General features: G+C 44.0%; 1 protein-coding gene across 10 annotated transcripts in view; it reads right to left on the reverse strand.

The window, feature by feature from the left end:
• Nucleotides 1–18,695, reverse strand: part of tjp1a (tight junction protein 1a) — an 86,264-nt gene that overhangs the window by 56,579 nt on the left and 10,990 nt on the right. For all 10 annotated transcript variants that reach the window (XM_081706447.1, XM_081706444.1, XM_081706443.1 and 7 more), the window contains exon 2: nucleotides 17,721–17,868. In XM_081706447.1, the coding sequence (XP_081562573.1) occupies nucleotides 17,721–17,868 (148 nt within the window). The remainder of the gene's footprint in view (nucleotides 1–17,720; nucleotides 17,869–18,695) is intronic.

The raw sequence follows: 18,695 nt of genomic DNA on the forward strand, positions 1-18,695 counted from the left end.
AGGATACTTTTCTAACCTGGAAAAATTTGATCCAACAGTAAAGTGTATATAAATATGCATAAAATAGTGTAAAAGTTAGTCATACAATCCTGGTGGGAGAATAATAGGATACAGACTCTGTGGTTGGGCCATACAGACAGCCCGAGAGCACTGATACGAGAGAGAGAGAGAGAGAGAGAGAGAGAGAGAGAGAGAGAGAGAGAGAGAGAGAGAGAGAGAGAGAGAGAAGAAAATAGAGGATCAGAGGGACAGAAAGACAGAGAGATAAATAAAACCTGATGGTATGATTAAGAACATTCGTTAATATTACTGACTGCTCACACATGGCACATAGCAAAATATTCCCCAGTTGAATTACATTACCAGGTAAAACATAATTACTTTATTAGGTAAATCCCTAGTGTTGACTGCGTACTGTGATCACTGTTACCCTAGTGAAGTTGATTATTATACCTATAGCGATGGTGACTTTCTGGGTTTCTGGGCTCTGATTCATTTTTAAAATTAAGGGTGTACTCAGTAAGTTTTTTTAAAAACTTGTTATTCAACCTTTGTTACCCTACTTCGCGTATATTTAGCACTACAATTGAAGTCGAATGACATTTAAAACAGTCTGTGTTTGCTGGCCATTCAAACATCTGTTTGGTTCCTCCAATCCCCCCCCAAAACCACATTTCCTGCAAGGCTTCGGCTTTGAAGATGATAATAGCTTGTTAATTACGGACCTCAGTTTTAATTCACAAAGCTCTGAAACAAACAGCAGCTGAGGTCATTCTGTCATACACTTCCCATGCCTAATCAAACACACCACATTGTGAGATTTGCTATACACTCAAAAAAAGAGTTGTCCAATAAGAATGAGATTATAAAATTTATTCAGAATTGGAATTCAGCCACAAAGCTGCATGCACCGCCTTGTCCTGCTCCTATTAGATCTGCACTACACTGAAGAAATACGACAATTCCTCATGAATATTCAGCACCCTTCAAACACAGAGACTCTATTTTTAAGTGGAATGAGCGAGAGGAGTATGTTTACGATAGGCTACAGATCCACTCAACCAGTATGACCAGTAACAACCCCTTTCTTATTGCTAAGATTATAGAGTCTATTTCATGGTAAAGCACACTCCATACAATAGAGATGTTGAGACATTCAGCATCTAAATGGGGGAAATCCATTTCTTTGATGGGGTGGGATGGACGTATTTTGAATTATTTACTTGATGGGACATAATGCTATTTTGCCTGCTGTATTTCCTGCTCTTATAATAGCAAAATGAGCTGGAATGAAGGGCTGTAAACTTTTATATCCTTAAGACATAAATAATCTCGATGTGAAAATGATACACTAAAGAATATTTCACCAGGAGCAGTGAACAATGAAAATGGCCATTGGGCTTGTTGCATTTATTTGTAGGGTTTTTCGGGAATAACAACTTATAAAAATATATTTTTTTTAAATAAATAAATATATAAAATATTTGAAATATATACTTTGGTTCTAACAGAAATCCTTGGATAAGTGGGGCAGAAGTTAACAAGATCAATGTGGAACTGTTGTTTTTTAATGCAACCATAGAGGCCTGAGGGGAAATGAAGGGGATTGTGGGTAGGTCAGAGGGTGAGCCGCTCCCTCAGATGAAACTAAATGCAGCCTGCTGTCCACCGAGGCTGCGCTGTACTTTGGACACCGCCCCCGACTTCGGGTGTGCTAGCGTCCATTTAAAAAGCAGCAGCTGAGTCAGAAATCCCCTGGCAACCCACACACGGGCACAAGCTTCTCTACAGAAGGACGAGCCAGCTGCCAGGGCGGAGCAGAGAGGCAGTCATCCTGGGTAGCAGCGGGCCTCACCACGACAACACAGACATTCCCTGCTGAATTCCAAGCTTCAATGTGAGGCTTCGCCCTTAATTTCAGCAGATGACGAGGAATGTGGGGGAACACGGGGGTTCTTCATTCCCCAGCACACACAGGGAAGGCAAGAGCGACAGAGAAAGAGGGAGGCAGAGAAGAGAGAGAGAGAGAGAGAGAGAGAGAGAGAGGCAGCGGAAATGAAAAACCCATGAGGTCCACTGTGTGCTTGATTCACCCACAGTTCACAGCACCTGCACAAATGTGGGGCAGCGAAAGGCCTTCTTCATATCCGAGGACGCACACGCGCGCGCACGCGCACACACACATACACGACAGCACAAACATGCCATATCCCACAAGCTCAGCACATCATGCATCACATACACTCACAGTATTTCCATTTACATGTGTTTATATATGGATATGTAAAGGTATGTATTCATATTATTGCATTATTTGTAAATATATTCATATAAATGTAACTGCATGTGTGTTTATATATATTTATGCATTTATATGTATGCACCACCCATGTTAGGAGAACCATTATTTATTAGAAACGCCTTGCAGGGGTAATTTATATTCACAAGCTGCATTAGGCTTTGCCATCAGCGCATCATCAGTGCAACAGGGCTGTGGTTTCTGGGCACCTGACCACTCTCAGTAACAACAGGGCCAATATTACACACCAAACGACTGTCTGCCATGTGACTGCTGTGTCAGTGTCTGCTTGGCTGAAAATGGCCCACCACCCACATAATATCACGTCAGCTGTGTGGTCATAAACTGAGCAGTGAATGGGGTTGAAGTGTAGCTGACTGCCCCTCGCTCCCACTCTGCTTGGCAAAGTATGTGGTAAATTCTGGAGATGGGTATAAAACCTGAAATGGCCAATAAAAGAGTGTAATAACGTGGTTGGTTGGCGGCATATTAGCGTAACTTGGGACGGGTTGAAGAAATGCGTGATGCACAGATTTTCCATGTTATCTGTGACTGAGACTAACAGCTTAAACAAATCTGATTCTACAGACATGTGACTCAATGGCCTCTCCTTCACACTAACCAATCTACGGTCCCAGTAAGATCAGCCAGGCGGCTGCTGGGTAATGTTCACGTACGTTCACGCTGTGAGCATCGTGCGTGAATTGTACCGGTTCACAACTGCCAGAGGTCAGCCAGAGGACAGCGGAGGCTAACGTGTGACTGACCGTGTGCGAGGCGGGGCCTGCGTTTATCCAGTATGTGAGCATGTGATCCAGATCAAAGGTTTGCCCACGTGCACCGATCTGCAGGACAGCATCCAGGTGTTCCAAGATCACTGGCCTCGGTGGCAGCAGTCAGGCAAGGTGACCGAGCTTTAATCACCAACGTTACTCACCCTCTCTCTTTACTTCAGTCTCAGGCTGCTCTCATCCTTTTATTCTGTCTCTCTCACACTGTTCTCTCAAGTTGGACATTCTCCCAACACCCAGACACACACTCACATACACATTCTTAATAAGGGAGTAAACTTCCACACCTCAGTGTTCTTTATTTTTCTTGTCTGTACCATTCGCACATACTGAACACGGCTTAGCGACCTCTTCCTGGGAAAAAGCGGACTGGATACATACACGTTAATCAGAACCAACCAAATCCGAGCAATCCAACATGCCATGAATTACACTGGAGGTCAAAGGAGATGGAGACAGCATTTTAGAACAGAATCTAGCTAAAGACAGGAACAAAAAGAGAGAAGAAAGGATAGAGAGGAGAGAGGGGATAAATGACAGGGAAGAAGGTAAACAACAGGGCAGGAGAGGAAAAACAAGTCAGAGTGATATATTGCGCTGGGCTGATGCCAGTGCATAAATTCCCACAACTTCTCACTTCATCTGGAATCCAATTCACTGCACTGGGATAAGCTGTTAAATTTATAGGCAAATGTTTATTGGGGAAAGCCAACTACCTCGGGAATAGCTGACAAGTGCAAATGCTCCCCAGGCATTATGGCAAGAGACAGCAACAGTAAGGGTCCCTTAAAGTTACAATAAGCAATATTGTGGAAGACTTTCATAAGAGCACCTTTAATGAAGCGCCAAATCACAGTTCTCCATTTAAATGGCCCGGGTCTAGCTGTAGCAGGTATGAGCAGACTTCCTGTCCCAGCGCCGATGGACAGGGCTCCAGACCATCTCCCTGCCCTCAGCCCACGACAGGCCAGGTGGCTACACCGAATCATTCGAGGTCAAGGCTCCCCGTTTCATGTTGTTTTGTCCAATGGCAACAGTTTTTCATAATCTGAACAAATATAAGCCTGTGGAGGGCAGTACTCTCTGCAGTTGGGCTGCTCTGGTTGGCCACTAGTGTTGCTCTGGAGGCTGGTGTGCATCACTGCAATGTTGCTGAAAAAGAGGGGCCAAGTGATTTTGAGCCATCGACTGCAGTCTCGCTGTATACTCGATACCACACAGCTCGGCAAGGCGAGTGTTCCGCGCTCACTTCTCCCCACGGCTGGCTGAACACGCTTCCACGGGCCGCAGGTATGCGCCGTCTGCCTGGGAACCTTGTTCTTCAGGGAGTTGCCCCAACAGCTGACGTCCCAGCTGCACCACACAGAAGACGCCGAAGTCGGAGGTATGCATCTCACTTTGCTCTGAGCCTCAGTCTGGCTCAGGGGCTTATTAACAGAAAACAGGGCAGGAGACAGTATGGAGGCAGACAGCTAATCTCGACGAGCAGCAGGACTGCCCCTGACGGGCGGGTGTGTGCAGGGGAAGGGAGGGACGACATGGTGCACGCACAGTCAGGATTCACGGAAGGCCATTCTTCCTTGTCTCTGCAGAGCTTGTAGGCATGTGAGTGGATATTTGTGAGACTTACACTAGGCATGAGGCAGGTACAAATGAAAACCAGAATGACTGAATTCCCTCCCCTGGATTTCTAAAACACACACACACACACACACACACACACACACACACACACACACAAACACACACACAAAGTGCACTGCAAGCAATCTTCTCCCTCTGTGCAGAGTTCAAGTGGGAGTCAGGAATTTTCTCTCCTTTGACTCACACACACCAAACTGGCTCATGCACTCACAAAGTTTACCTTTTTTGTGCTTGATATTTGGTGAAGATTTACACGAGATGTCAGCTCATGCATACCATCCTTTTGAACAGTTATTTCAGCATTTTGCGAACAGCAAAATCCTCTTATGTTACTCAGTTCTTAGTTCAGCTCTAGTTCAGTCCAACTCTTAGCACATTTCCACATTGCATTTGGTGCAAAGACCCCAACGGTGCCACGCTTTTCTACTGCACAATCACAGGTTCTCCACCAGAAAGATTGGTGCCATTCTGACTCCATAATCCTGCTGGTCTGGAACCAACGAACCTGTGACGCAAGTGTCCGAATGGCAGAGTCCTAGCGTCACGTCATAAAGTTGTTTACTCGCCTCACCATCATTTACAACTAAAAGCACGGGAACTGCAGCAAATCCAGCAGTAATGAATCATCAATGGTCTAAGGAAGAAACACATGTATTACTTGCAATATGGCCACGGAGTTTATACAAAGTTATACAAAGTCTGACTTCTGTTTCTGGACTATGGAAATCCTACATGCTCCAGCCTGAGCACTGGCACTCTGTTGGTGGAAAAGTGGCATCTGTGTCCACTAATGTGGTGGCAAGTGCATGAGTTGTAACATAACTGTGGATATACTTTTGTTTATGGATAATTTGCTTTTAATAAATGAGTGAGTAAGATGATTTAATAAAAGCCCCCCCTAAAACTGAGGGAGAGGAGATAAAGAGAAGAGTCGGCCAAAAACGTTACAGCAATTATAGGAATAAACCCTCTGATACCTTATCATTTCTGATATAATCCACCTCAGTAAAGCCACATATTAGCTGCTTCTAGATGAACTGGCTTCCACTCCTTAATCACTGCTCCCCTTTCACTGGCTGTTTCAGTAGAACCCCCCCAACACACACACACACACACACACACACACACACACACACACACACACACACACACACACAGTGCCTACTAAAAATACGTGAGAGAAAGAGAATCCCCACTGGCATTCTGTGGACCTCCCGACTCAGTTAATTAAATCTCCTGGCATCTGTGGTGCCAGGGCCAATCGGAGTCAAAGCTGCCAGGAGCGGCCGCCTGAGCCAGCGTGGCTGGGCGTCGTCTTCTCACACGTGCATGCCCCTCTGCGGAGGAGCCACCAACATTCGTCTTGGACTGAACCGCTTCAAGCCCTGCAGCGCCAAGGATACAAACTGCTGTCACCGGTCACCAGTTGCACGGCCCCTCAGACAGCTCGATGTGAAATGGAAATCGACAACAGAGACTAGTGGATGAGGTGTTTGCTAGGCCTCTTAATTAGGAAGCTTGCAATTTGATCTGGCTCTAGCCTTGTTTGAGTGCACCAGGCGAACTGTTAGAAAGTGGGGAAACGCTGCCCTCTTCAGTATACCCTGGGAAGCACAGTCGAGGCGCAGTTAGGGAGCTCGTCACACCTGCGTGCACGCATTTGCGAACATGTTCCTTTTGTGGTTAATTCCATGCATGGTGATAGCCCTGCAAGAAAGCTGTTTGGACTGAGTGTAGCTTTTATGTTAGCATAAAGGGACGTGAAGGAGGCTCTGTGCTTAACAGAACATCACGGTGAAACGCATTCAGCTCGTGCCTGATTATCGGCTGACTGGCTGGGAGCTATTAGAAAAAGCATCAGAGACCAGACAAGCAGAATTCATATTTAGAGTCGCTGTATAAGCCAATGTGAACACTTAAACAAACAAACAAGAGGGCAATAAGCATTAAGCAACGTTAGCAATAAATAGCCTTTTCATGAATATCTAATGGAAAAAAGACATTTTCTGATTCCATTGTATCTTGGAAAACCTTGCCTGTCCTGAACCTTCTGAGTTCTGTATATCATGTTCTCATTTTCTTATCACTGTGTTCTTAGTATATCAGTTTAATTAGTAAACATGTTTCATCTGCCTTTTCACTCATTGCTTATACAGAATGGTGCATCCAGTAACAGCAGGGTGGGAAAATGCTATTAGGAAGGACATTCTTCAGTGTTTAGCCAAAGGTTGAACCCAATATCATGTTACTGTCTAATGACCCATCACAGGATTCAGTGATATACAAAATATTGCCACTGACAGAAAAAAAGGGTTTTGATCTTATAAATTGACACTCATTACATTTATTGAGCTACTCAATAACTTAATTGTGTACAATAAAAAACAGATGAATCTGCTTGAAAGCAGGGTGTGTAATGAAAACTAAACAAAAAACTGATCTGTTTGAACTGAAGATATCTGAGGTAATGCCACGTCAATTATGTCAAACATGAAGCACGACATGGTCTTCAGCAACCTGCTCAGTCCCCTAAGAACCCGTGAACCCTGCAGAATCCTGCAGTGTTATGGTGTACTCTGGAAGAAGTAAGCTGACATTAAACAGAGTGTCACAAGGTATACAGAGCTGTCAGGGGGAACACAGGAAGCAGATGAGGAATTCTCCGTACTCCGGGTCAACCGGTTGTGTGACACCATTGTCAAACTGTTTACCTTAAATATGCTCCAGACATCAGCACACGTGCTTTGCATGGCAGTATCTCCACAGTGCACCGCTGGGATTGTTTGATCAGACCGGCATGTTGGCCATTAGGAAGAACCAAAGATACTGGCAGTAGATGGTTGATGACCTGTCGATACGCTCTAACAGCTTTAATGGGCATTGATCAAGCCGTTGGGCATCGATCAAATCCATGAATCATAAATCTGACTACTGGAGCTACAGTTTTACTGGGTGACATGACCTCTGACCTACAAATGTGATGTAACGTGCCCTTTGAAGAGACAGGTTCACGTGAAATGCTTTCATAGGTGGAAATACTAGAATATTTGATTTGAAGATCACAGAATCTGAGAATTAGAAAATCCAGTGTCCACACCTCTATAAAACCACCAGGTCTTCTTAAAACAGTGTGATGCTACAACGAGGAGCTGGCAATGCAGATTTCTCATTTGAATCTTTCCCGCACTTTTACACCAACACCACCCAGAGGCAACAGAATACTTTGTGATTCAGGCTTGCCATCACTCTCAGGATGGGCATACGTATACGCATACATATACACATGGACTCCTTACACTTCCAGTCGCAGGTCTCTTTATAAACAAATATATTTTAAAAGTGTATAAAAGCAGAAGTATGCAACTCTCCAGGCAGGTCACCTTACCAAGTACCCCCTAACCGCGACCTCGGCCCCCCCCACCCGCCGGTCTCTCTTTCTGTGTCTCACCCTCCCTCTCTCCTCTTCACACAAAAGACAAACATGAGCTCAGACACCTGTAGCACACGGGAGAAGGTCACTCTTCAGATGATCTGAAGCCAAGAACAGATGCACATCACAGAGATGGGAAATGAGTTGATCTTCTCCAACTTCTTGATGTTACACTGAACAACAACAGAATGCACACAGTGCTGAAAGATGTGCTTTCTAAACGGAATCTCATACATGGAGTTTACTTTCCCAAACAGCCTTGTCATTCCTTCACGAAGGATCCTTCTCATCCTCACAGGCTGTGTGTTTTTGTGTTTGTGTGTGTATGTGTGTGTGTGTGTGTGTGTGTGTGTGTGTGTGTGTGTGTGTGTGTGTGTGTGTGTGTGTGTGTATGTGTGTGTATGTGTGAGCTTGCATAACAGAACTCCCTCCTCGCCTGTCAAATGTGAGGTGAAAGAGTCAATTTAACGTCTTACCCTGAAAGACATCCCCATCTCATATATGACATTCTCCTCTCTCTCTCTCTCTCTCTCTCTCTCTCTCTCTCTCTCACTCACTCACTCACTCACTCACTCTTTTGTTAAAAAAAGATAGAATGTCTTATTCTCCCTGCAACCCTGTTAGCAAACTGTGTTTCCATGGAAACAGACCAAAAGGCTCAATTCCTTTTCCCCGGCATCGGAACTGGCAGCAAAGCGTTAACCACGTGGTCCGAGCCGCTGCGGTCCGAAACCCGGTCAGGGCGCCTGCACTGCATACACTGGCCCTGTACCCAGATATCGGTGAGCTTATCTGGGCTAAAGGCTTGAAGCAGTTCACATGGGTTAGGCAGGAACAAAGAGGAAGAATGTGCTCTATCTGTTTGTATATGGACATGTGCAGGATTTGTAGAGAAAGAATGTTATAGAGATGATGACATTTGCATTATACATCTCAGTACAGGCTCAGAGGAAGAAAAGGTCACATGTGAAGCACTTGGAAGCAGGTGTGAGGTTGTGCAGATCAATGAGATTTGATTACAATAGATTAGTCTTGTAATTAGAAATTAAAAATCAAGTAAGAATTTACTCATCTATACTCATCTTCACACAGCACTGGATGATAATAAATACATATGCATGCACACTCATACACACACTCACACACACTCACACACACTCACACACACACACACTCACACACACTCACACACACTCACACACACACATACACACTCACACACACTCACACACATACACACACTGACACATACACACTCACTCACACACATACACACTCACACACATACACACTCACTCACACACATACACACTCACACACATACACACTCACACACACTCACACACACACACAAACACACTCACACACACACACTCACACACACACACACACAAACACACTCACACACATACACACACACTCACACACACTCACACACACACACACTCACTCACACACATACACACTCACACACACACACACACACACACACACACACACACCAGCCACAGTCGTCACAGTCCCAGGAGAGACCCAGCTTATCCTGCCCTCACAAGATGTTCTTACAGCATCAGCATCCTCCAGTTTTATTATTGTTATTGTTATTATTACACCAGTTGCAAATGAGGTATAATGGTGACACAGAAGAAAAATGGACTTAACTGAAAAACAGATGCATAGTTTTCTTAACATAGTGAAACAATTATTTCTTTAATTCAAGGGTTTGGAAAATTTCCTTATTTCTCAAGGTTATCAAATATCGTGCTGCCTCGCATGCACATACGAACGCATTAATGCATGCACAGATACACACACACACACAGACACACTGCTGTGACGCTGAGCACAACATGTATATTTGGGGCTTTATCCTAATTAAATTTTCTTAGTAAGTCTTGAGGGAACTATACAAGCATCTAATAGAAAAACTTGCATATAAGTGACATACAAGCACATCACTACCAACCGAAGATTTGGAAAACCCTGTGGCTGTTATTAAACACTCATTACTTTATTCACAAATAACTTGAATAAACATATTCAAAGCTTAGCAGCTTGAATTCCCTCTCACTGGTAAGAATGCCCAGTGCTCTAACAGGTACTCCAGTGACCTATCTTCCAGTCCTCTCACTAAAGTATACCGCATGGCAAGCTTCTTCACCCTTTCCACCTTATATGCCCTCTCAGATCGCACGGTGGCAGACGCCTCACTGTTATAGGCAGGTCTCTCTGTGTTCACAAACCACGAAACTCGACTACACTTTCTCAGACCCTATTAGTGCTCTGAGCTCCTGTCTCTTCTCTCAGTTCTTTCTTCTCTGTAACAAAGTCAGGGGACAGTAGCCATACCTAATCTCAAACCCAGGTGGTAAATGTGTGCCCTGACCTGCTCTGTGGTGCAGGTCTTGCAGGTAATAAATGTGTGCACTGGCCACTGGACCAAAGAGCCAGCTCTCGGTCACAGCAGTCAGAACACCCATTTAACCTTCCTGAGTGCCATTCTCCATTACAAGACCTTTTCCTTCATAGCATCCGTCTGTCACGTTCTTACTCCAGGTGATGCTTGGATGATGACTTTTGTGTGTGTGTATGTGTGTGGGTGTGTGTGTAAGGTTTGTGCAGCAACTTTCAGTATGAGAAAGCTACTGTATAAAGTAAACTTGTTACTAATTTGTTTTTAACAGTTTTTAGCAAATGACTGGAACTTTATAAAAACAGGCCAATCTTTTGAATGTTGTTGTTGTTGTTGTTGTTGTTGTTGTTGGTGGTGGTGGTGGTGGTGTGTGTGTGTGTGTGTGTGTGTGTGTGTGTGTGTTTGAGCAATTTAGAGTTCATATATAGCTTTGTGTCCCTGGTTGACACTGTAATGAACTCTAAATTGCTCAAACACACACACAGACACACACACACACACACACACACACACATGCAGACATAAACAACTGAAATACAAACCTTACTGTATATTAAAAATACCTTGTTTGAAGGGTGATTATGGAGACGTGGAAGAACATTTTCTGCTTGTGGCAGAGAATACCTGATTAAGAGCGCCTGTGATCAGTGTGAGAAAAGGCTGTCTGTCCAGTGCTTTCTTTGTTTGTTTGATTGCCACATTCATTCCATTATAGGTGACCACCCACACAGTTCCTAGATCAGCCAATAAACATGAGCCATTGAAATGGCATTTCCTATTTACAGGCAAAGGGGCAGAAGAATCTGGGTCTGAAAGAAGAGTGATAGTAAGGTGAACGCAGGCAATGAAAGTCGACACAACCAAATAATTTAACGAAATCTAACGAACCAATCACAGAATTTACAGTGGATTACAGCCAGCCAACATGAGAACCAATCACAAGGCACAGATTACAGTTAACCAGGCCTGCAGTGCCAATCAGTATACAGCCTATCAGTGTACATAGATTCGGTCTGTCTAATGTATTTTGACTGTCACAGAACAGGTTAAAATGTTCTCTATAGTGCACCTAATAGTCCTTAAAATTTTCACACTCAAGTAAACATGAGCAAGCAAAACAAGGAAACCATGATCAACTGTTACTCAATGTCCTTGTGTTTCCACACTGTAAAAAACATTCTTCACTAACATTTAACCTCAAGGCAAACATATACATTACTATGTATTGTAACATATGTGCATTTAAAAGTTGCTTAAACACACTGAAGTGCTTTAATTTGGGTGCATAAACACATTTAGGCTGTCTGGATTCATTATTTAAAAGGGATTACACCAGGACAGCTTGGACAATTACTCAGTAGAAGGCAGATAAAAACTGCTCTGAAAGACAGGTCTGTAGACTGCTCTGTAGGACAGATCTAAAGACTGCTCTGTAGGATAGGTCTATAGACTGCTCTGTACGATAGGCCTATAGACTGCTCTGTAGGACAGATCTAAAGACTGCTCTGTAGGACAGGTCTATAGACTGCCCTGTAGGACAGACCTATAGACTGCTCTGTAGGACAGATCTAAAGACTGCTCTGTAGGACAGTTCTATAGACTGCTCTGTGCGATAGGGCTATAGACTGCTCTGTAGGACAGATCTAAAGACTGCTCTGTGGGATAGGTCTATAGACTGCTCTGTGGGATAGGTCTATAGACTGCTCTGTAGGACAGATCTAAAGACTGCTCTGTGGGATAGGTCTATAGACTGCTCTGTGGGATAGGTCTATAGACTGCTCTGTAAGACAGATCTAAAGGGTCCTCCTTTCTTTCTCTCATTTCTTTCTCTCCACTTTGTGGAGCACCAGTGAACTCTCCCAGGATTACATGAATGAATGTAGTGTAATTGAACCTCAATAAGACTGATCATCATTCTTCTGTCTGGTGCAATTTGGCAGCTGTGTCGCATTAGCAGGGAGAAGCAAGAGATGGCCGTTAGCGCTCAGTAATTAACAGCAGCAGCTGTGTGTAGGCACATCTGCTGGGTCTCCTTCAGCTGAGCATATCACGGCCTCTGCTTCATGGAAACGACTGCAGCAGCACAAAACACGGCACACATTTGCAAAGTGAGACCCATCAAAATTCAAATCCATTATGCCTGCTGTGAGGCTTGAAGAGAACTGACGTCATGCCGCCCCTCGGCCGAGCTTCCCCTCATCCACAGGTGAGCGTTCGAGGAGAAGTGTAGGAGGAACAGACGCTTCAGCTCTCGGGTTAGAACACAGCCTGTCTGGACAGAAGAGGGCCTGATCTCTCATTTGTTTAGGACTGAAAGGTGCATTTACGTGTCTGTATATTTCCTTCCTGTGTAAACCAAAGCTCTGCTGTACTGGCCCCAGCTTGGGCTGAGTGTCTGTTCTTGAGCTCCTGCGTGTTTTCCTGCTACGAGTGACAATGCCCTTCCCCAGACCCTCTCTGTGACGGGCTTTGTTTATTAAACAGCTGACTGTTGAGGAACTCTGCGAGTGTGTGTGTGTATTTTTGCGTGTGTTCCAAGGCCGAGTTTACATCCATATTACAGTAGCTGCCTCAGCAGTGACCCCAGTGTGCCACTGGGGCGATGAGCTCTTGCCCACTCAGGGGAACTCTGCCCTGCTCTTACCACTGCAATTCTCTAAACCGACGCATTGACTGACATCACCGACCTGCCCCGAGATGCCCAGTGACAGACAGTGCTATGACTTACATTAAATTGAATCGTTCTCCCCTTTTAATGCAATACCTCTCCAATCTCTCTCTGTGCCTCATTGGCTCTGCCTTCCCCATCATCCCCTATCCACCCCCCCCACCCCGCTTCTCTCTCGGCCGTGACTCACGTTGATTTATTGCCGTGACACATGTCCACAGTGCTTGCCAGCAGCTACTGATTTCCATGATAGTCCCTCCATCCCCGGTGATGCGGTGATGACGAGCATTCCATGCACGTGCATTCCATGCACCCCCGCAACACCCCCAGCCCGCCAGCACAGGTGAGAGTCCTGGGCCGTGAGCCAACAGGCTCCTTGAGCAGTGGAGCAGAAAAGGGCTGACGGCTCTCTCTCTACTCCCCCTCTCACAGCGGTGCATGATGAGTTGAGGAGTACTCGGAGGGACTTCCGAGTATTGAGTTCAGAGGACACGCATCTAGGACACGGAGGGCTTTGGACCGATCTAAGCGTCTTAGCGATCAGAGTGCGAGGTGAGAGGCATCACGTAAAAAGGCCTGAGCGGTCAAAACAAATGAGACAAGATGCATAGGTGAAAATGTCCATCACACAGAGACATTCTCCATATTCATCTTTATGTACTTCAACATCGGCAGGCTGTACTCTGGACCGTGCAGAATGGGCCTCCATAAAGCATGGCATGTTAAAAGGGGTCATAATGTAGGTTAATAGGTTCTCCTTGTCGGACACTTTATAGAAATACATAATCACTACCATATGAATGCAGTGCATATTCATGGGATGCATAATGCATAATGCTACCAACACGAATAGCAAAATTAGAAGTTAATGCAAGATCTAAAATTTATGTTTTCCCCAAGTAAATGCAACTCTATAGGAATTATGAGGGTTTTTGGTGCTGGTGGTGATTAAAAAAAAAAAAAATCTCACTCAGATGGAGGTGTGCTGACTGATTTCCTGTTTCAGCACCTGCTACTTCATTAGCATCATTAGTCATCTGCAGGTGTATATGAGGGTGTGATCTGTCCAAACACAGCAGGGTTCATGGCCAGATCGACCTCACGTTCCCTTGACTGGACCTCCCCACATCAATAATGGATAAACTTATGTGAAATGCAGTGTGCTGTTTCTAAATTTAACCATAACACAGACTCTTTACATACACATGGGAACAGGCCTGCCACAACACACACACACACACACACACACACGAATGCAGGCAAGCACACATGCCCACACACACACACACACACACACACACACACACACACGAATGCAGGCAAGCACACATGCCCACACACACACACACACACATGCACGCACACATGCAGAGTCAATGCAGTAATTACATGTCAACTGGGAAAAATTACCTCAGTGAAAAGTACGACAGTGTTTAAAATGAAAGAAGGGGAGGTTAATTAGTTCACTAAACTGCTGGTGACCGTAGTGGAGAGCGAGAGAGAGAGAGAGAGAGAGAGAGAGAGAGAGAGAGAGAGAGAGAGAGAGAGAGGAAGAAAGAAGAAGAAGAAAAAAGACAGGAAGGAGGAGTGGGAGAGACAAAACCCGAGTGCATAAATGTGTGGGGTAAACGGTTGTGTACTGTGTGTGTGTGTGTGTGTGTGTGTGTGTGTGTGTGTGTGTGTGTGTGTGTGTGTGTGTGTGTGTGCGCACATGGGACACTTATCAGAGCTTATTTCCAGAGGAAATCTGTCTATCTTTCACATATAAGTGACAAGACTGAAGAGCTGCAGAGCTGTGTTGGGGTGGATTAGCAGGTGTGCGCTCATGCTGGCTTACTTCCACCACCACTGGTTGGCTTTCCTGCCACTTAGGGACGTATGCGATATATCAATACGGCAATACATCGTGAATACCCTCGTATTGATATAATCACGGCTGTACCGATATTTATGAACATTTATATTCTTTATTCAGTGTGAAACTGATGCGTTCAAGTTTGCAGTATTTTACAGTATTTAAAATGTCCAGCAGGTGGCACCTCAATAAGAAAGAAATGAGTGGCTTTGAAAAAATCAAAGTATTTGTCTAGGAAAAACATGGGAAAGCAGCTACTCTCAACCCCTTGAAAGTTTAGACATCAGGGTAAACCTAAGGGGCAAATTGTTCATTTAATTTAAGTAACAGTTGCAAGTGTTTCAACATTTGTGAGTTATAATATTTAGACAAATCCTTTCCTGTTAGTGGGAGGTTAAAAGCTATTGGCTCTTTCAGGAATTCTTTTTATATCTTCTTTTGTTTTCAATATATTTGTATTTTAAATCTCCCCATTAACAGTGTTATTTGTCATTATTATTATTGATATTATTTACTAACATATTATTGTTAATAATAGCAATAGTATTTTGGTAACATTTATCTTAATAACAATTGTATAGACTGCTAGGTATCGTACCATGATGCCCGTATCATGATACATATTGTATTATACGGTACCTGTAACACCCAGCCAGTAAGAATCCCATACCTGTTCTGCACCAGGCCAAACTGTCAGACTTACAAGGCTGTCCTACTTTTTAGGCCTCTGTTCAAGCAGCTTAGCCACTGACTCTCTTATCTTATTCAAAGCTCTTATTTGAACCTGAAATAAACCTGTTTCAGTGCTACAGCTGTTGGTAAAGTGTTTGTACACACACAAACACACACACACACACACACACACACAGGATTAACAGCAAAATATATTGCTCATTAATCATCTGCAGCATATGGTAAAACCAGCCACAGATGATATGCTGTATGTCTCTGTAATCAATAGCAGTCTACCCTCCTAGTGCCTTCACAAGCCAGGAACGTTTAGTCCATTTGTTCTTAAGCCTTTGCTATTGACCCGAGAACATTATTGAATTTCTGCCCCGGCAACAATGTAGGCCTTTAGTAAACAGAGCTTCTGTCACTATTGACTACGACCGTGATGACCATGTCTGTAGCCTGAAAACGAACAGAACTGCTCCGTTCCTATCACTGACACATCAATTAACTGATTATCAGTTAACCTAATAGCAATGACCCTTGTATGAACTGCAGTAATGGAACAGCAAAGATATATATATATATATATATATATATATATATATATATATATATATATATATATATATATATATATATATATTTCAATGCTGTTATTCCACCACATATCGATTTCTGAAGTAAAGTTAATACATTAGTATTGTGTTAGAAAATGAACATGAACTTATTTTCAGTGCTTCTTTTGAGTCTGAAAACACTGCATTTTTAATTTTAACCAGTTGTGTTTTTCTGCAAATAGATATTCTAAATGACAAACATACACCTACATGTGAAAGGTACCTTAAAATGTGTCTTAAAATAAACTGATAGTTGTAAAAAGGGGACATGTTTATATAAAGTAATGATTAGTAAAGTAATAATTCCATAAAGCAAAGCGAAACACATCTTGGATCACACAGGCTGAGGTTATATGATAAAGACATCCGGTTGTAGAGACACAGAGAGAGACACAGAGAGAGACACAGAGATAGAGAGGGGGAGGGGAGAGAGGTTCAGTGCATGCATGGAAGTCACTCAGTACAGTTATGACCACAAGCCATTTCCCTACTGCTCCATTTACTAAATGTGGACACAACATGCCACTCTGAAGAGTTTATATCAGAGAACAACAAAATATGTGGTGTCAGGTGATGATAACATCTACAGCACAAGTCCACAGTAATGCATACAACATGTTCCTCCTGTTAGTTCTCATCAGCTGTAACAGTGCGAAAACAGTGTGGTGTAGATAAATGAGAACAGTGTTCTTATTTAGAAATGAAACATTCTGTGTGTCACTTTGCTGAAGATGGATGTGGAGGTCTCTAAAGTTGTGTGTGAGTGTGTTCTGAGAATATCTGGCAACTGCATGTTGCTGACAGTGGCACGATTAACAGCCAATGGGGGTCCAGAGAGGAGACTCAGTGTGATGCATGCTTCCTTTCCATCACATGTGTCAAGGTGTCAAGGACCCACCTACTTCAATTAAATAAAGGCCATTGGAGAAGATTGCCTAGTGGGACATGATTTTAAGGTTACCAGTGTCACAATTCTCACATACTTCCACACTCACAAGCAGAATGGAAGGCACACATCTCAGTGAGAAGGGAGTTCAGTGGGAAAAACAATCACGCTGGGCCTTCTTGATCCTGAATTTCAAACGTCACTAAGGCATTGCTGAAACAAAGCACAAAGACCTTCATGGTCTTACAGTTTACAAGCAGAGCCTGATAAATGTAGCTCTTTAATGCATGCAGTCCTAGCCCAGTGCTGGGTCTCCCCCAACATAAACTTGTCTAGTCTAAACCGTATTCTAACCACAGGAATCTCAGATCCTCCCCATTGTACCCGAGGCACACAAGTCTAAAGTGGGACAGGTTGTGATGTCAGTGTTGAATGGACTCACGTTACATTCCAGCAGGTCGAGGCTGTCCAGACTCTTACTCCGGTGAATACGGCCCTTGATCCTGCGCAGTGAGGGCTTGCCCTGGCTCACGGCCACCACTGGGGGCGCCGCGCTGGACGGGGTGGCGGCATCCGCGCTGGGTGGCACCCTGGGTCAGAAGGATGGGCACAAAGTCAGAGTGACAGGTACAGATACAGTGCCGTGACACCCAAAGCCAGCGCCGAAAACAGCAGGACAGGAAACGGAGGAAGAAAGAGAAATAGATAGAGAGAGAGACAGAGAGAGAGAGAGAAAGAGAGAGAGAGCGAGAGAGAGAGAGAGAGAGAGAGAGAGAGAGAGAGAGAGAGAGAGAGAGAGAGAGAGAGCGCACACACACAACCAATTCAAAATTCATGGAGACTTCCACAGAAGAGGCCAGGGATTTCACTGCTGTTCCTGGAGCTTATAGAGTGTAAAGTGTTTCATCTGCTGTAACACACCTAATTATTAAGTTCTTCATGAGTTGAGATTGGTGTCTTGGAGCTCAGAAAACATTAAGCTGTGCTGTGCTGTTTGAATACTGATATAAGCAAGAACCCTGAATGAAATATATAGATAAAATTAAAGCTACTAATCATAGAGAGGAAAATAATCATATCACTCTAGAATCTGCTCTAAGTGCTCCTGGGGGTAGCAGAGAATTGTAGCTTCCATTAGCTTTTTATAGTTCGCCTCTTTTTTTAATTATTTAATTTAGAGTGAAATTTAAGGCAAATCAGGTTAAATGTTACACTGCAGCAGGGGCACACTTCTAGATATAAGGAATACACCTCCACTCCTCTCTGTCATAAAAACACACACACACACACACACACACACACACACACACACACACACACACACACACACACAGCCTGCCTTTATGTCTCTCACACTCTCCTTCTCTTCCTTACTTCACTCTCATCCAGGCCTAAGCCCCGTGTCCTTGGTCAGCTG

The sequence above is a fragment of the Electrophorus electricus genome, chromosome 23, assembly GCF_041902795.1.
Source record: "Electrophorus electricus isolate QZ-2024a chromosome 23, ASM4190279v1, whole genome shotgun sequence".
Classification (NCBI taxonomy): domain Eukaryota; kingdom Metazoa; phylum Chordata; class Actinopteri; order Gymnotiformes; family Gymnotidae; genus Electrophorus; species Electrophorus electricus.